The sequence below is a fragment of the Saccopteryx leptura genome, chromosome 2 (assembly GCF_036850995.1).
Source record: "Saccopteryx leptura isolate mSacLep1 chromosome 2, mSacLep1_pri_phased_curated, whole genome shotgun sequence".
Classification (NCBI taxonomy): Eukaryota; Metazoa; Chordata; class Mammalia; order Chiroptera; family Emballonuridae; genus Saccopteryx; species Saccopteryx leptura.
Window position 1 is genome coordinate 346607697 of NC_089504.1, and position 19498 is coordinate 346627194.

At 52.8% G+C, this 19498-nt stretch overlaps 1 protein-coding gene across 1 annotated transcript; it reads left to right on the forward strand.

Moving 5' to 3' along the window:
- The first annotated feature begins 9774 nt into the window (after nt 1-9774).
- Nucleotides 9775-18134, forward strand: NR1D1 (nuclear receptor subfamily 1 group D member 1). The gene is made up of 8 exons (XM_066364270.1): nt 9775-10434; nt 13108-13440; nt 13720-13808; nt 13912-14056; nt 14425-15068; nt 15359-15544; nt 16059-16269; nt 16980-18134. Exons 1-8 carry the CDS (start codon nt 10404-10406, stop codon nt 17177-17179), a joined length of 1839 nt encoding a protein of 612 aa, XP_066220367.1. The 5' UTR covers nt 9775-10403; the 3' UTR covers nt 17180-18134.
- The last annotated feature ends 1364 nt before the right edge of the window (nt 18135-19498 follow it).

Here is a 19498-nt window from a genome sequence, read left to right on the forward strand (position 1 = left end):
GACCCTGCTACTAATCCTGGGACCAACATCTCAGGGAACCCTAGCCCCTCATGCCAACGCTCGGGGGGAGGCCTGGCTGGTTCCAATTTGATCTAGTTTAGGCAGAAGAAACAGGTGAGACTTGGAAACAGGTGAATCCTGCGCAGCCCTCCACCCTAAGGAGTACTAAGAAAGACAGGGCAAGGGCCCGCAGAAGTCGGTCTCGGACTAATTACCCCCTCTATTGCTTTTTAAATAGTCCATTGACTCCATCTTATTGAAAGTCACTTCCCAAAAACATGTTTTGCAGCAGCAAGGGAGCACTAGGAATTTCCTGTGGCGAGGCAGCGCCAGCGTGGGGAGGGGAGAGGCAGTGCTGTGCTGAGCGAGCGCCTTCCCTTGGCTCGGGCTGGGCCACGTGCCCCACCCCCTCGCTTGCACATGTCTCCGCCGCCACCGCCAGCAGCAGCCCGGCTGTTTATGAGCGAGTTGTTGTGGTAGAAATGGAGCAGGCTGCACATGCCCAGCCCATGTGACCCCGGCAGCCCGCGTGAGCCTCCAGCCGGCACAAACACACTCGGCCCTGTCCTCTGCTGGCCGGGGAAACAGGAGGAAAGACAAGGAAGGAGTGAAGGGCATTGGGTGCCCTTCTCCTTCTCTTCCTGGCTCTTTATCCTGCTGTCTCCTTTTGTCTCTCCTGAGCCATCCGGGGAGCAAACAGCCAGGAAAGAAAGAAACATGGTTTCCCCAGGCATAGTCTCCTCCCAAGCAGCCCCTTAGCGGTTATACAACCCAGAGCCCTAGGTCCCGAATGAACAAAAGGGCCTCCCCACGCCAAGAGCATAGAATGGGCCACGCCAGTCCTGGAGCCGATGTGCTAAGGTCAGCGCCCAGCCAAGGCTTGGTTTCCCTGCAGCCTGGTCCCCTCTGTATAGGAAGGAGGGCACCACACAGAGAAACTGCAAGTGCCCATCTGAGGATTAGGACAAGGAGAGTTCAGGGATTTGTGTTGCAGGGACATGAGGCAGGGGTTCTTTCCGTAGCAGTGGCCTGTGGAGTTAGTGGATAGAAAGGAGAAAGTCCTTCTGCCAACTGGGGATAGGGAGGAGCTGAGGGGAGCGTGAAGGGAAGGGAAGGAGATCTGCAAGAACGTCACACGAACCCCAGTCCAGCTGGAGAACAAACAGGGGAGCAAAAGACAAGTTCAGTCTCCATCCCTCATAGAAGTGTCCCCTCCCACCTGCCTGCCCCCCCCCCCAGCCCCACGGAATGTTTCTCTCAGCGCTCTAACTCCAGACCCCCACTTCCAGCCCTCTGCTCCCGCCCCCTGCCCATGACCCTGTTTCTGAAAGGCCTGCCTCTTACTGAGCGGTGAGGCTGTGCTGGATGGAGTCAGGCGGACAGTAGGTTAGCAGGAACAAGCAAATGAAATGAGCACGACCCACATTTCCTCATGGCACCGAAACTTCTCAGGTCCTGCATTGCAGAGCTAGCGCTTTTTTTTTTTTTTTTAATCTCCGCTGGGCCCCTACACACGTCTGCATTTTTGCAACCAGCACAAGTTTTTTTTGGTGTTTTTTTATTCAGGGTGCAAAGCGCATTCTAATGAGCCAAAGCTCCTTCCTGTGGCATTGAAAACGTCTTTGGCAAATTGCTTCTCCCCTCCCCCTAATTTAGAAGAAAGGGAGGGATCCCAAATTTGTCTCTCTCCTTCCCCTGCCTCCCTCCCCCAAGATACTGCAGTCTTTCCAGCCCAAGTAACAGCTGCAGACCAGGGGAGAGGGATGAGAGGAGGGGAAATGAGCCTTGTTCCTTCTTTCCACGCAGGCTGAGCTGGCGGCGCTGGGGTTGCTTTTTTTTAATTCCTGGGCAGCCCATTGCCATCCCCTCCCCTCCCCATCCCAGCCCGTGTTTATGTAAGCCTCCCAGAAGCTACACACGGCCCCTTACGCCCGCCGGGGCCATGGCTCCTCCGAGGTCCATCCTGCTCACGAGGGCTGTCATGAGCCTCTGGCCTCCCCAGCCAGCTGCATGGAGATCTGCAGAGGCCCAGGGACTGGCAAGAGATGCTGGATAAGGAGAGGGCTTGAGACAAAACTTGGGATAAGAAATGGAAGAGGTGGCTGGCACACAGGCACCCCTTCTCGCCCATATATACTCCCCACACACACTCTCCTGCATCTCAGTCCTACAGAGGCTCAGTGGGCAGGTGCAGGGACCTGGAAGATGGCACTACCAGTAGGCTCCAGCAGCAGCAGCATAGCAAAGGTTGGACAGGAGAGCTCTGGCATAGCAGGTGCTGTATGTCACTGCCCCCCAACCCAGGAAGAGGAACCTCATGCCAGAAAGGACAATCCGGGGCTTCGTTTTCTTTCTTTTTTTTTTTTATACAGAGAGTGAGTCAGAGAGAGGGATAGATAGGAGACAGACAGACAGACAAGAACAGAGAGAGATGAGAAGCGTCAATCATTAGTTTTTCGTTGCGACACCTTAGTTGTCCATTGATTGACCGTGGGGCTACTGCAGACCGAGTAACCCCTTGCTTGAGCCAGTGACCTTGGGTCCAAGCTGGTGAGCTTTTGCTCAAACCAGATGAGCCTGCGCCCAGGCTGGCAACCTCGGGGTCCCGAACCTGGGTCCTCCACATCCCAGTGTGACGCTGTATCCACTGCACCACTGCCTGGTCAGGCTCTGGGGCTTCGTTTTCCACTGCCAAGGACAGTCCATGCCACCCCCCTGGGTCCTGTGATGTGGGTGGGACACTGGGCTCTGAGAGGGGGACCTTCATGCAGGTTCGTCAGAGGATTGGCTGAAGAAGCATTGTCCCAGGATTGTAGGTGGCTTTTGAAGGGCTGTTTTTAGAGGTACATGTCTCTCAGGCAGGTAAATGGGGAAGTAGGATATTGTTTCCTTAAGACTTTTTACACATTTCTGTCTGTCCTTGGTGGCTTTCCACACTGTCACTGATCCAATTTTGTCATTTTTAAAGGAAAATTCCTATAATCTTTTTAGTTTTTATTTAATTTTGAGAGAGAGAGAAACATCGGTTTGTTGTCCCACTTATTTATACATTCATTGGTTAATTCTTGTACATGCCCTGACCCAAGATCTAACCCACAACCTTGGTGTATTGGGACAATGAGCTACCCGGCCAGAGCCCCAATACATTCTTTTTTTCTTTTTTTGAGAGACAAAGGAAGGGCGAGAGATGAATGAGAAACGTCAACTCATAGTTGCACCACCTTAGTTTTTTATTGATTTGCTTTCTCATATGTACCTTGACCGGGAGGCACCAGCTGAGTCAGTGACCCCTCACTCAAGCCAGTAACCTTGGGCTCCAAGCCAGCGACCATGGGGTCATGTCTATGATCCCACGCTCAAGCCAGCGACTTCCAGCCTGTGCTCAAGCTGGATGAGCCTGTGCTCAAGCCAGCGACCTCATGGGTTAGAACTTGAGTTTTCAATGTCCCAGGTCAACAGTCTATCCACTGCGCCACCACCCGGTCAGGTCTACTCCATTCTTAATACACCTCCTGAAAGGAGGCACTGTGGATCTTTCAAGGGCATGAACCTACCTGCCCCTCTCCCTTTATCACCAGCTGCAGATCCCAAAGTCTGGGAGAGGAGAGAGTTTGGATGTCTCCTATGCTGATTCCCTTCTGCCTTCACAACCAGATGAGAGAAAAGTAGGAGGAAGAGAAGGAGGAGTGTGAGGGAAGAAGAAATGTGCTTGGAATTAAAAGAGCGATTCTGGGAAGCTGAGGTACAGTGGGGGCAGAAGCAAGGAGTGCTTCAGGCTTCTCTTCCTGGGGACACACCTCACTTCCAATCACCATCATTGCTTAGGAAACTCCAGGATGAACCTGCCACTCAGACATTCCATCAGAAGTAATCATTCTTTTCAGGAAGAGCAGTCTCACTGGTGGAAAGAGTTTATCCTCGGGCCTGAGGTTGATTCCCAACATTTTCCATTTTCTTTCTTTTCTTTCTCTCTCTCTCTTTCTTTCTCTCTCTCTCTTTCTCTCTCTTTCTCTTTCTTTCTCTCTCTCTTTCTCTCTCTCTCTCTCTCTCTCTCCTCTCTCCCCCTCCCTCCCTCTCTTTCTTTCTGTTATTTTTAATTGATTGATTTTAGAGAGAGAAAAGGAGACAAGGAGCAGGAAGGTAGTAGTTGCTTCTCGTATGTGCCTTGACCAGGCAAGCCCGGGGTTTCGAACCCACGATCTCAGCATTCCAGGTCAATATTTCATCCATTGTGCCACCACAGGTCAGGCCCTTTTCTTTCTTTCTTTCTTTTTTCTTTTCTTTTTTTTTTTTCTTTCTTTCTTTCTTTCTTTCTTTCTTTTTTTCTTTCTTTCTTTCTTTCTTTCTTTCATCTCTTCTTTCTTTTTTTTTAAAGGTTTTTACTTATTGATTTTACAAAGAGAGAAAGGGGGAACAAGAAGTATCAACTCATAGTTACTTCACTTTAGTTATTCATTGATTGCCTATAGTATGTGTCTTGACTGGGCAAATCCAGGTTGAAGCAGCAACCTCAACACTCCAGGTCGACGCTGTGTGCACTGTGTCACTGTGTCGTCACAGGCCAGGCTTGCCATTTGCTTTTCTTTTTTCTTTTTAATAATTTTTATTCACTGTACACATTTATTGGTCTGTAATTAATTAAAGTTAATTAATTATGGCTGTTTCTTTTTTATTTTTTATTTATTTATTTTTAGATAGAGTTCAGAAAGAGAAAGAGAGGGAAGAAGCAGAAAGCATCAACTCATAGTAGTTGCTTCCCGTATGTGCCTTGACCAGGCAAGCCCAGTCTTGAACTGGCCACCTCAGCATTCCAGGCCAACACCCCATCCACTGCGCCACCATAGGTCAGGCCAGGCGTGCCATTTTCTTTGTGCCATCGATAGTCATAGTTCTGAGAGACAGCTAGGAATCATTAGCGCCTCCAAAAATCTCCATCAACTCTACCATCCTTTAAATGTGACATCTTTTTTCATTTATTTTGTTTTTCTTTATTTTTTAAAAAAGTTATTTATTTATTTATTTGAGAAAGAGAGAGACAGAGAGACATTGATCTGTTCCTGTCTGTCCCCTGACCAGAAATCGAACTGGCAATCTCTACACATCAAGATGATGCTCTATCCAACCGAGCAATCCAGCCAGGGCTGTTATTTCTGTTTCTTTCTGAAGCTATTACTTATTGATTTTACAGAGGGTGGGTGGGCAGATGAGAAGTCATTGCTTCACTCTAGCTGTTCATTGGTTGCTTGTCATAATTGCCGTGACCGGGCAACCCAGAGTTTTGAACCGGCGACCTCAGCGTTCCATGTTGGCACTCTTATCCACTGCACCACCTCAGGCTGGTTTTTCTTGGTGTGACATTTTCTTAATCTTTTTATTTTTTAAATAAACATTTCATTTTTAAGTTTTATTGATTGATTTTAGAGAGACAAAAAGAGGGAGAGAGAGAGAGAAGCATTCGTTTGCTATTTCATTTAGTTGTGCATCCATTGGCCACCTGCCACATGTTCCCTGACTGGGGATCAAACCTGCAACCTTCGTGTCCTGGAACAATGCTTTAACTGACTGAGCTAACTGGCCAGGGCACATCTTCATAATCTTAAGTAAAGTGCTACGCAAATACACTTCCAGATAAATTGCCTAGTCTCAGGAGCATCCTGGGCAAGTTAATCAATATCTCTAAGTCTCGGATTCCCCATTTCTAAAATAAGTATGAGACCTATAGCGTAGGGTTGTGGATATTAACTGAGGTAATGTGTGTAATGCATTTAACACAGTGCCTGACATACCGTTGGTACTTAATACATATTATTTCCTTTCCTTGGAAAAAGGAGTAATGAGATAGCGCTAGAATCAGAGGCAAAACACATCCATGGAACCCATCCACGAATTATACCTCATCCTTTCTGTCTCCAATTCCCCCAAATGACAATCTACCTCAGACTTTGACCCTTCCCAAGATTTCAAGGCTCTGGGAGGGTTAGGGAAAGCTAGCTGGCCTTTTAGAGAACAGGAGCAGGATCTAAGAAGACAGAGGATGAGTCTCTCTGAGGCACATGGCTGGTTCCCCGTTTCTGGGGCAGCCCCGGGGTTTCTGTCCCAGGTTGTCCAAGGTTTGCATCACCTGGGCAGGCAGGTTTTTCCCCTGGGCAATGGGTTGCTTGGTGAGAAAGGAGGGGGAAAGGAAGGCACCTACTGAAGCTTGACCTGGTTTCCAGCAAGGACCCACCCTCAGTCAGTCAGTCTGTCAGTCAATGTTGACCCAAGATTTAGGCCACCCAGGATTTGCACAGGGCGTTGTCCTGTTACCTAGAACAACATACTGACAAGGAGAACAGATCTTGGACCAAACACACACATCCACATGCACGCACACCATGCACACTTACACACCAACACATACAGTCTCTCACTTACAATGATAGGATCACACATACACACTCTCTGGCCAGAGCTTAAGAGCTCTCAAACTCTTGCCTTTCTTTTCTCTATCTCTGCTGTCCTTCCCAGTCTAAAGAAATACAGAAGAATTAAAGACATATTTGCAAACACACACACAGGCACAGGATCCAACCCTGCCCCAAAATAATGAGGTTAGTCCCTAGAATCCCAGACTGAGGAATCTGAGTAAAAGTGTGTGCAACACGGAGCCATGCTTGTGCCTTGTGGTGCCAGGTCTTGGACATGTATCCATTTCACACAGTCTCAGTCTGAGTACTATTTATTAAGAATTCAGCTCCTTCTTGGAGAAATGGGGTTGTGTGTGTGTGTGTGTGTGTGTGTGTGTGTGTAGAAATGAACTGGAATGTTCAGCTGGCAGGAGGGATGGGAGGTTGTGTTGAGATGCACCTGTTGTCTGAAGGTCAAGGTTGAGGTCAAAGAGAGGCCAAAGCTAGATTCTACCCCGGTCCCCAAAGACCAGAAAACCCAGCCTTTTCTCCCTCCCTTTGGTGGCTCTAGGTCCCATAGACGCTGTCCTCCCAGCAGCTGTTGGCAAAGAGAGGAACAGGGTAGAGAGACTAAAAGCTTTTGGAGCTAGAGGCAAGTCCTGCCTCTCATTATTCTGTATTCTTCTCGCTAGTTGTAGAAGGGAGACCAGACCCCCAAAGTTACTTCTTTGTCAGGGAGAAAAAGAGGGCCCTTTAAGAAGTGCAGAGGAAGGAGGGAGCAGAGGTGATCTCTCATCTTTGTCTCCTCCCTCCAGCCTCCACCTTCATACCTCACACGGACTGACTGCAAAACAATTCAGCTTCTTGCCAAGTGTTAGGCTGACTGAATTTCAGCTTCAGCTGCCTCTGCTTCCTCCTTTCTCTCATTTGTTGCAAACTCAGGGAGGGAGCTTTGACCCCTGAACCTCCCCTTACAGGGATAAACACCAGCAAGTAGAACAGAGGGTGGGTGGGATCACCAGAGCAGCAAAAAGAACTGTGGGCCTTGGGGAGCAGGATTCAGGGCAACTAAAGGGAGTGTGCCAGTGGTGCTGGTGAGGCCGGTGGAGAGCTGGAGGTCATACCAAGGGCCCTGCTGAATCCAGCCCTGGCAGATAGATCCCTGGGCTCTGGCCCTGGAGTTGGTGGAGAGAGTCAGAAAGGTCACAGAGAGCAGGCAGAGCCAGACATGGCAGCTCACCTCCCAGCTTTCCCCGAGCCCGGGGGGAGGAGGGAGAGGAGGTGGAAGCCCAGTTCTGAACCAAGTTTTCCTGAAAAGCTTCTTTCCTTGTTTGTCCTAGCCCCTCCCAGTCCCTCCCACGCTCTGCTGCAGCTTCCCAGCTCTGGGCCAAAGGGCCAGGGCAAGGCAAGGAAAAGCCCACTGCCTTCTCTCTCCCACTTTTCTTGGGGGCTGGGGAGAGAACCTAAGCGCCAGCCATTCAGGGAGCCTGTCCTCTCCTGGGAGTCAGTCTACTGGGATCAGTGGTCGGGCCTGCTGCTCAGCCGCCACCCCTTCCATCAATCTCACAGTCCTCTCAGCTTACTCACTTCCTTACTGCCCAGCTAGTTTCTTCCTTGGTGCCTCCTTTTCTCTACCTCTTTGGCAGCTGTCATGTTTCCAGGCATCCATCAGTGCTGCCCAGGAGCTGCCTGTGAACAAATGGAGGAGGGGAGAAAAGCCTCCCCAGAATCACTGCATCTGAGGAATAATTCATAGGAAGAAGCAGGTGGCCCAGGTTCACTTGACTTCTTGAAGAGGCTTTTTTATTTTATTTTTTTACAGGGACAGAGAGAGAGTCAGAGAAAAGGATAGACAGGGACAGACAGACAGGAACGGAGAGAGATGAGAAGCATCAATCATCAGTTTTCCGTTGCAAGACCTTAGTTGTTCATTGATTGCTTTCTCTATGTGCCTTGACCACGGGCCTTCAGCAGACAGAGTAACCCCTTGCTCAAGCCAGCGACCTTGGGTCCAAGCTGGTGAACTTTTGCTCAAACCAGATGAGCCTACGCTCAAGCTGGCGACCTCGGGGTCTCGAACCTGGGTCCTCTGCATCCCAGTCTGATGCTCTATCCACTGCACCACCGCCTGGTCAGGCTTGAAGAGGCTCTTATCGCTTTCCACAACCGAAGTCCTCAAATAGGATAGAACTCTGCTTGAGATGTTTTTCCCAGTGGGGCAATTTCTGCTTTGAAGAGAAATGCTAGCTGTTCCTAACCTCTACTCAGTGTTTCACTTGCACATCTGCAGATCTGCGGATGTTTAGGATGGGTAGGTGAAACTAGCAATTGACCCTGGCTGGATAGCTCAGTTGGTTAGAGAATTGTCCCAAAGCGGTGTGAGCCCCAGTCAGAGCACATACAGGAACAGATCAATGTTCCTCTCTCTCTCTCCCCCTCTCTAACTAAAAAAAAAAAAAAAAAAAAGTTAAAGAACATAAAATTAATTTTCATGTTAAAAAAACAACAACTAGCAATTGATGCCTAAACTTGGGCCAGTCACTTCTAAGGTTCACTCTCCTCATCAGTAAAGGAGGGAGGGTAAAATGTTCTTAATTCTGGGTGTTACCTTCTGCCTTATCTTCTGTGGAATCTATAAGCTACTCCAAAGCACTGGGGGTCTTGGGAGTGGGGGTGTCATTATGCTCCCAAGTCCTCGCCTCACCTCTGGCCCCATTACTTTAGGACCTCAAAGCACTTTCACCATAAAGTTCCCTTCCCTTGTCCTTTTTATATCCCAAACAAAGGGAAATGACTCATCCCAAAGTCACCTCCAATGGGTGGGATGGTGTCTAACAAACAAACAGGGAGTCCCTAGGGGCATCCTCATCCCCATAGCAACTCCTTTCCCTAGGGATGTTCTCCCTAAGGGGAGTAGAAAGGGAAAGGGGTCACATTTCCTTTTGGTTTTAGGACTTGGCCCTGCAGCAGAAGTTCAGATTAAACTACTGACTCCAGGGATATCTCCCTCCCTTACTTGTCTTCTCTCCTCGTGTCACTAGTAATCTCAAGGTGAGGTCAGTTCTGCAATCACGTGAAGCCCTCACGTTTGCAAGGTTTGCAGAAAAGGCCTGTTAGCTTTGATCTCCCAGGGAGCAGAGAAGCTTGCCAGTCCCTCCCCAGGAATTCACATGCCTCTGCCATACAGGCTTTCCAAACACGCCACCCTAACTCTTCAGCGCACTCCACCCACCCCGCTCTCAGCTCCTCCCCTGTCCCAGCAATAGCTTTTGCAAGGCAGAAAGGGGAAAATACACGCAGCCCGCCCACTTTACCAGTGGACTACAAATCCCAGCATCTTTGGCGTTCCGCAGGCGCACAGAGCTCAACGTGCCTGCTGCTGGAAAAGTGTGTCACTGGGGCACGAGGCGCTCCCTGGGATCACATGGTACCTGCTCCAGTGCCGCGTGCGGCCCGGGAACCCTGGGTTGCTGGCGCTTGCGCAGAGCCCTCTGTCCCAGGGAAAAAGGCTGGGGCAAAAGGCGGCTGAGATTGGCAGAGTGAAATATTGCTGCCGAGGGAACGTAGGAGGGCACACGTCTCGCTTCTTTGCGTCTGAGTGCCCCGTTTCTCCCCATCACCTACTTACTTCCTGACTGCAACCTCTCTTCCTCTGGGACTTTTGCACCGGGAGTTCCAGATTCGCTACCCTGCAGTGCTGCGGAGCCGTCAGGCAGTGGCACCCGGTGCACTGCGGAGACCCAACCCTCCTTGCTACCTTCTAGCCAGAACTACTGCAAGCTAATTCCCTCCGACCCTACTCCCCCACACTCACTCTCCTCTTCCCATGCAAAGCAGACCTCCGTTGCCTCAGCGTCCTACCCTTCTGCAGGGCTGCAGTCCGGCCACCCCAAGACCTTGCTGCAGGGTGCCTCCACTCCCCGCCCTCAGGCAGTACCCAGGGGGAGACAGCAGCAATTGCAACCTTCAGTTTGTGTCAAGGTCCAGTTTGAATGACCGCTGTCAGCCGGTGAAGACATGACGACCCTGGACTCCAACAACAATACAGGTACTGAGATTACTGTCATCATCTCTTTTCTCTGTCACTGTCTCTTTATTCCCACCTATGTCTTAGAACAAGAGGAACTCTATGAGGGACTGGGGACTCCCTCTGTCCGGGAATTTGCTAACCTAATGACCATAGGCTAGGGTGTCAAGAGGGGTTTTTTTGGCCTGGGAATGCGCCCGGCAGCGCTCTACCACCACCTCTCTAAGAGTCCTAAAGTTCACTTTACTCTGAAGGACTGGGATCCAGAGTAGGAGAAAATGGGGAGCGGGTGCGTGTGGTGATAAACAGTTTAGGGACTGGGAGCTTTGGAACATTGCCCCTAAACGTCTCTATCTGTCCGCCCCCTGCCGCTGTGGTATGCCTGGCCTTCTCGGAAAGAAGGCCCCCTCCTTCCTTTCTTCCTCTTCTCCTAGTTTCCGCAGGCTGAAAGGAACCTGAGAAGCAGTGGGTGATCGGGACTCCAAGGCGGGAGGGGCTGAGGGAATGGGTCAGATCTCACTGGGGAATCCTCGGTGACAATAGGGAGCGGTACGTGGGGAGCTTGGAGAGCGGCACTGGGCCCCAGGGAGGACACCCACAGTGCCGGGGTGGCCCGGAGGGCTCACATGGCTGCGGAGCCGGGCCCACGTGCTGCGTTTGTTTTCATTCAGCAGAAGCCGTGGCCACCACCTCATTGGTTGTTGCCTCTCGGTCCTGTTACATAATGAGCTCCGCCCCCCAGGTCGCCCCGGCAACGCGTGTTCCCTTTTCTCCTCCCCTCAGTAGTCCCCGCCCATCTCGCATTCGCTGCCCAGCCCAGGAGCGGGACCCCGGGAGGGGCGCGATGGGGGCGGACTGCTGCCGCCGATTGACAGGAAGCGGAGAGGGCGGGCCCTCAAGTTCCGGGGTTCCTCGTTGGGGAGCCACGTGCAGGAGGCACACGTGGAGCGGGGACGTGAGGCCGGCTGAGGGCTCGGCTCCCGCCCCGCCTCTCTCAGATCTGGGTGAAGCTGGGCTGACTCACCGCCCCCGCCTCCCTCCTTTTCCTGTCCGCCTGCCCGAGTCCCCCACCTCCCCATCACCGAAGCAGGGTAAAAGGGAGCCGTCTCTGACCTCGCTTGGCCTCATGTTTACACTTCTCAAAGGAACCTCACAGTTAGCCACCCTTCTCCTCAGTTCTTTCTCTTTATTCTGTTTGCACCTTGTCACTTCACCGCCTTTAGATTCAGCTTCCCCACATTTCAAATCTTTTCTGTTCCCCAAGTATCTCTTTCCTTAGTTCTACAAACATTATCTTATTCATCATGCCACCAAACAAGCAGCAGTTTGCTTTAAGGACTTCCGCAAAACAACTACATTCCAGAATCATAACTAAAAGGATATTCTCTCTCATCTTTTTGTTTGTTTTATGGAAAGGAAAACTGAGACCCAGAGAATGGACTTGATTTTTCTCTAGGTCACAAATCAAGTTGGTGGTGACAGATCTCTATCTAGAACTAGACTCTTAGAGTGTGCCCCCTCACTTTCAGGTTAGAAGTCTCTTTGATGAGTCTTACTCCCCTTTTGGGGGTGGATAAACTAGGTCAGGTTCATTTACCACCAAGTAAATATCCCATCCCCCCACGTCAGTCTTGAAATTGTAGGAGCTGATCTGTTGTGCAACTATTTTACAGGGAGCTAGGTTCACCCTGACCAACCTTGAGCTATTTTAGGGTTGCCCTGCCCAGCTTAGTGTGTGTCAGTGGGTGAGCAAGACATGTGCCTTTGGAGACACAGTAGCATGGCCTGTGTTGGCTCACACGTGTTTTGGGATCCTCCCTTCTCTCGCCCCGCCCATGGCAGGCCAAACTAGCTGCTTGGCAAAGGTGTGTCAGGCAGGTCACCTTTTTCTTCGGCTGATACCATGGGAACATGGCCACCTGGTTGGCAATGTAATCAGAAGGCCAAAGTCCTGGAGTGGCCAGGGAGCCAAGGTCATTGTCACCAGGCTGAGATCTGGAAGGGGGAATTCCAAAGCCATAGGCTGGGCATTTTGTCCTTCACATCCACCTCCTGCAATTTGCACTGCTAAGTCCTTCCTAGACTCGGAGAGAAAGTCCACTCAGACTTTCGCTATTGGAGGCCCGGAGAACCAGACCGGGCAGGTTTGGTACCTTCAATACCTTCAGAGAATACATCTTCCAGTTTTGGAGGAATGTGACTGTTTTACTCTTCGCATTCTCCCACTCTTCTCACTATTGGCTGGCTGCCTCTCCATGGCCTCATCCCTGGAATGGTCTTGGTGTTAAAATCGGCAGCTGTTTATTTTGGAAGGCTGGGCCTTATGAATGGGTCTCAGCTGCTCATCCCATCCTTAGGTCTGTCACTGACAACTAAGTCATTAGCTGCAGCCAGTCTTCCCAAGGAAGGCATTCGGGGCAGGGGGAACACATATGTGAGATGGCCACAGGGGTTGTGCTTCTAGGGAGGTACCTCACACCCAAGGCAGAAGCTGAATATACCCTACAAAGGGTCATGGTTGTTGGATGGCTATGCTGTATATAGTATGTGTTGGGGAGTTGCTTATTGTAGCTCTTCTGGGGTTTCACATGATTACCTTCTGAGTGTCCAGTAGTGTTTGGGGGAGGGAGGTGGGGGCAGAACAGGGTGGTGCCCTATGGCAGCTGACATCCCTTCCCTGTATTCTCCTGCCAGGTGGTGTCATCACCTACATTGGCTCCAGTGGCTCTTCCCCAAGCCGCACCAGCCCTGAGTCCCTCTACAGTGACAGCTCGAATGGCAGCTTCCAGTCCCTAACCCAAGGCTGCCCTACCTACTTCCCTCCGTCACCCACTGGCTCCCTCACCCAGGACCCAGCTCGCTCCTTTGGGAGCATTCCATCCAACTTGAGCGAGGATGGCTCGCCTTCATCTTCCTCATCATCCTCTTCCTCCTCCTTCTATAATGGGAGCCCCCCAAGGGGTCTGCAAGTGTCACTGGAAGACAGCAGCCGAGTGTCCCCCAGCAAGAGTACCAGCAGCATCACCAGTGAGTATATTTCCAGTTGGTCTGGGCGGCAAGGAAGGTGGCCAGGCCTAGGTTGGGAGTTGGTTTCCATGTGCAAGTTATTCCCAGGGCCTACCCTGGTCTTGGAGATTTCTCCTAGAGTTGCACTAGCTGCTATCCAACCCATTTGGTCATTTAAGTGCCCCCTAGATACGGGGGTTCCTCCTCAGTTTTTTCCCCAGAATTTCCAGCTCAGAAAATCCTTCATCTCCGGCCTTTCAGACATCCCTCCTGTTCACCCACTGCCCCCTCTTCCCGCAGAGCTCAATGGCATGGTGCTGCTGTGTAAAGTGTGTGGGGACGTTGCCTCGGGCTTCCACTATGGCGTGCATGCCTGTGAGGGCTGTAAGGTGAGGCTGGTAGGGGGTTAGGGCAGGGGCAGGCGACTCCCTCCCCCAGGGCACACAGGTCTGTCCTAGACGGAGATGCTCACTAGCCGCCTCTGCCCTCCAGGGCTTTTTCCGTAGGAGCATCCAGCAGAACATCCAGTACAAACGGTGTCTGAAAAATGAGAACTGCTCCATCGTCCGCATCAATCGCAACCGCTGCCAGCAGTGTCGCTTCAAGAAGTGTCTCTCCGTGGGCATGTCCCGAGATGGTGAGGCGGCGCTGTCCCGCGAGCATCCCCACGCCCTCCCTCTTCCTTCCACCCAAAGTTCTGACTTAATTCCTCCGTTAAAAAGTCCGAAACTGAGACACATTATACTGTGAGTCTCACTTGCATAGGGAATGCCCATAGTTCATCCTCTTGGGTAAACAGATTTCTTTCCCATTAGTCCCTCTGATCACCTCCTAACACAGTCTCTACTTGGAAAACCCCCCTCCGTGGGTGTGGCCTTGCTGGTTTTAGTTTTGATGTGGAACCCCAAGCCTTCAGGGCTTGCCCTTTCAGGAGGAAGGAAGGAAGGAAGAGAAGCATGTGAGTGTGTATGAGAACTTCCTGACCCTGCTCTCATCCTGTCACAGCTGTGCGTTTTGGGCGCATCCCCAAACGAGAGAAGCAGCGGATGCTCGCTGAGATGCAGAGTGCCATGAACCTGGCCAACAACCAGTTGAGCAGCCAGTGCCCACTGGAGACCTCACCTGCCCAGCACCCAACCCCAGGCCCCATGGGCCCCTCACCATCCCCAGCTCCAGCCCCCTCACCCTTGGTGGGCTTCTCCCAGTTCCCACAACAGCTGACGCCTCCCCGATCTCCAAGTCCTGAGCCCACAGTAGAAGATGTGATATCCCAGGTGGCCCGCGCCCACCGGGAGATCTTTACCTATGCCCATGACAAGCTGGGCACCTCACCTGGCAACTTCAATGCCAACCATGCATCGGGCCATCCCCCGGCCACCGCCCCACATCGCTGGGAAAGTCAAGGTTGCCCGCCTGTTCCCAATGACAACAATATCATGGCTGCTCAGCGTCATAATGAGGCCCTGAATGGTTTACGCCAAGCTCCCTCCTCCTACCCTCCCACCTGGACCCCTGGCCCTGCCCACCACAGCTGCCATCAGCCCAACAGCAATGGGCACCGTCTATGCCCCACCCATGTGTACCCAGCCTCAGAAGGCGAAGCACCTGCCAACAGTCCATGGCAGGGCAACTTCAAGAACGTTCTGCTGGTGAGGGCACCGGGGGTGAGGTGGGCAGGGGGCCTGGAAAACGATTTAGCATAGGGCAACTGGGTGGAGGCTAATGCAAGGATAGCCTCTTCCCCAGGGAGGATGCTCAGCCCTGCAGCAAAGGCGCTGCCTGGGAATCCCTCATCTCCACCTGGCACCTGATTGCTACTTTACCTGAAAGACCCATCCTCCAGGGCCACAGCCTCTCACCCAGGGCCCAGACCTGCAGATGGTGCTCATCTGAGCTAGCCTGACTGATACTCCCCTCCCCAAATCCCTTCCTTCTCCAGGCATGCCCAATGAACATGTACCCGCACGGATGTAGTGGGCGAACCGTGCAAGAGATCTGGGAGGATTTCTCCATGAGTTTCACACCTGCTGTGCGGGAGGTGGTCGAGTTTGCCAAGCACATCCCCGGCTTCCGCGATCTTTCTCAGCATGACCAGGTCACTCTGCTTAAGGCTGGCACCTTTGAGGTGAGGGACCCTTTTTGCTCTCTCTCTACTATGGATCCTGGGAAGCATCCAGCAGGAAGGCTGGGTGTCCAGGGTGGGCAGTGGCTCTGAAAGGTTTTGGAACCCCGGTATCTTTGTCCTTACAGACTCTGACTGCTCAGGAGGGGGCAGAATGCCTCCCACTCCTGCCTAAGGATGGCTGGGAGTTCATCTCCTCAGCTGGGGTCTAATCACATCTTATTACCTTAAAACAACATTGCTACCCCCCAATTCTAGGCCTGAGCAAATTAATTTTGGTGAAGTGACTTGCCCAAGGTCACAGCTAGCGACTTAAGTTGCGACTCAGATTCAAGCTTGTTGGATTCCAAAACCAGTGGAATGTTTCCCATCCTTCCACCGGGTCCCCCACCTCCTATTACCCATTCAGAAATGATCCCTACACTAGTGAGAAACCTAGTAAGCCCTTCAGAAAGCTTCCGGGGTGATTTGGCAAGTGCTCCTGCCATCTCACCCAGGATAACTGTGCCCCCTGTAGGTGCTGATGGTGCGCTTTGCATCGCTGTTCAACGTGAAGGACCAGACAGTGATGTTCCTGAGCCGCACCACCTACAGCCTGCAGGAGCTTGGTGCCATGGGCATGGGAGACCTGCTCAATGCCATGTTCGACTTCAGCGAGAAACTCAACGCCCTGGCGCTTACCGAGGAAGAGCTGGGCCTCTTCACCGCGGTGGTGCTCGTCTCTGCAGGTAGGTCAAGCTTTCGCCTGAGTCTGACCCGGGGGGAGGAGGCAGACGCAGTTCAATTGAACACACCTTTTATGGAGTACCTACTCTATGCCAGGCCCTTCACTGGGCACTGGGTATACAGACATGATTCATACACAGTCTAGCTGGGGAGACAGACTCATGCCCGACTAATTATAAAACAGTGAAATAAGTGTCACAGTAGAAGCATGAACCAAGGGCTTTGGAAGCACAGACAACTATTTCTGCCTGGGGAGCTGGGGAAGGAGGTGACACTTGAGTGGGGCCTCAAAGGACAAGTAAGATATTGCCAGGCGGGAGTGGGGGTGGGGCGGGGGGGGGGGAGTGGCGGGGGCGTGCATCCAGGCAGAGGGAACTACAGAGCAAAAAGCAAGGAAGCAAGGGAGCCTGGATATGTTTGGCCTCTTTAGGGAAGTAGAGTGGCCTTGTGGGATGGGAGGTGCCCAGCCCTGCTGAGCCCATGCTCCCAGCTCTCAGGCACCTCCTGCTCCCAGGGGGGCAGAGGCCTGGGAGGAGGAGTTGTCTGCCCTCCTCCTCCTTCCCCCGGGCCCTCGGAGGGGCTTCAGGGAGGGGCTGCACTGCTGGCCGCCTGGTCTTCCGGGCAGACCTCCGGTTCCTCGTCAGAGGAGCTCAGGGAGCTCAGGGAGCTTGAGCCTGCCTCACTGCTGCCGTCTTCCCCGTCTTCCCCACAGACCGCTCGGGCATGGAGAATTCCGCTTCGGTGGAGCAGCTCCAGGAGACGCTGCTGCGGGCTCTTCGGGCTCTGGTGCTGAAGAACCGGCCCTTGGAGACTTCCCGCTTCACCAAGCTGCTGCTCAAGCTGCCGGACCTGCGGACCCTGAACAACATGCATTCCGAGAAGCTGCTGTCCTTCCGGGTGGACGCCCAGTGACCCGCCCGGCCGGCCTTCTGCCGCTGCCCCCTTGTACAGAATCGAACTCTGCACTTCTCTCTCCTTTACGAGACGAAAAGGAAAAGCAAACCAGAATCTTATTTATATTGTTATAAAATATTCCAAGATGAGCCTCTGGCCCCCCGAGCCTTCTTGTAAATACTTGCCTCCCTCCCCTATCACTGAACCTCCCGCCCTCCCATATTTAAACCACTCTATCCCCTCTAATTCTCTACCCCCCCTCTGCCCCAATTTGTTCTATTCCTGTCTCAAATCCAATAGTTCACAGCTGAGCTGGCTTCTGTGGTGTGTGCTCGTTGGGGCTGGGCTGGGGTGGAAATATTGCCAAGGCTGGGGGTACACCTCTCCATCTGGTCAGTTTGTGGGGTGGGTACTCTGCCAGCAGATGGGAGAGGATACAGGGAAACAGCACGCAAGTCTAAGGGGGTGGGGCGCCCAAGGGGGTTATTTTCATCATATATTTATTACATAAATATATAGTAAAATAGACGAGCAACAATTACCATAAAAATATCTTTCTTTAAAATCCTGACCCAAAACACAACGGGGTGAAAAATCGCACATAACAGACATACTGATTGTCAACGTGGGGCAGGAGTAGGAGCCCCCCCAAGTCACTCCTACTGGCCCCACCCCTGGGGAAGGGACCTATCTCCTTCCCAGTTTCTGGCCACAACCCCCCTCCCCCCACCCCAGCACCAGCTTCTCATACATTCAGTAGCGCCTCCAGGGAAGTGTCCCCCTCCCCCCACCCAGGAGTTCCCAGGGCAGGAATTACTGTCCCCCTTATGGACGGTGTCTATGTCACACGCCCTGCCCTCTCCCAGCCCTGCAGACCCGCCACTAGGAGAAGGAGTAGGGGCTCCTCCACCCCCACCCTCCCCAAGTCTGAGCAGGGAGGAGGCTGGATGAGGTATGTGTGTTATGAGTGATGGGATGGGGAATACTGAGATGGAGAGGCGGGTGGTGGGGGTGGGGTAGTGGTCATGGCTCTGGCACCCCCTTGTCCTGGCCTGGACCCCTCATCCTAGTCTCAGCAGCCCCTCCTCCCACCAATACTGCACCTGCTGCCCCACCCTGCCTGCCCTAGTGCCCCGGGCCAATACTGGGGGAGGCATGCTCAGCACTCACATCAAGGCCATCCCCCTTATTAGCACCAATGGCCCCCAGGAGAGGGCCCTGTCCCCTACTTCCAAAGCAGGGACTGGGACAGCTGCCTCTCTAGAGCAGGATCATGGATGGCACTCCTGAGTCCCCCCAGCTCCGCCCCACCATGTGTACTCACACATTCACGCAGAGAAATGCACACACACACTCCACATCACTGAGCGTGAGGGAGGAGGGGCTGGGGGAGGGTTGGGGGATCACAGCTCATATGATTGGGTAGGGGTATGGGGATTCCCAAGTGCCTATAAGAGGCCAAGCCTCTTCAGGCCTTCTCTCCACCATGTCCATGGCTGAGAATGGGGGATGGAAGAGTCGAGGTGGGGCTGGAGGGATGGGGAGACAGCAGACAGGTCAGGAATTCCACTGGGCCCCCAGGGGGTAGGAAGAGGGTATAAGAGGGCTTGCCCATAGGACAGGAGGAATACAGGAATCAGACCCCCAGGAGAGAAAGAGGGAGAGAGAAAGACAGCATGTGCTGCCCACATGCCCAAGGTGGCAGGGCAGGCACACGCACAGGTGACAGTGGATGCTCTTCCTGGCCCTCCCCTCTGTCTGAACACCTGGACAGCTGGGGAAGGACATGCCCTGATGGGCAGCATAGCATTGCTTGTGTGTGTGTGTGTGTGTGTGTGCGCGCGCGTGCGCGCGTGCGTGTGTGGAGGGGGCTGTGGCAGGCTGAGGGTCAGGGTGGGGTGGCAGGTTCCCCACTGCTTAAGACATTTTTGCCCGAATAGTGCAAAGCGCAGGAAGCCCTGGCACCCCTCCCTCCCTGCCCCATTCCCCATGGCTTCCGGGGGCATCTATGTCCACCCATCCATCCCTGCCGACATGCAGCCCTGAGCCCAGGGCCCTCTGGTCTGCTCTGTCCCTCCCCACCCTCCCCTTGCCCTACCCACGGGAGAGCTATCTCCTCTGTCCCTCTCCCCTGCACAGTGGGCGATCCCAAAGGGAGGAGGAGGACAGACGGAAGGCAGCTCACCCAAATGCAGACCAACAGAGCACTCCTCACCAGGAAGGTGGGAGGTGGCTCAGGCCAAAGTCCCTGAATTAGAGAAAAGAGGAGGGGAAAGGGTCCCAGGGGCAGAGGGATGGCTGGCCTAAAAGAGCTTCAAAGAAAAAAGGAGGAGCACC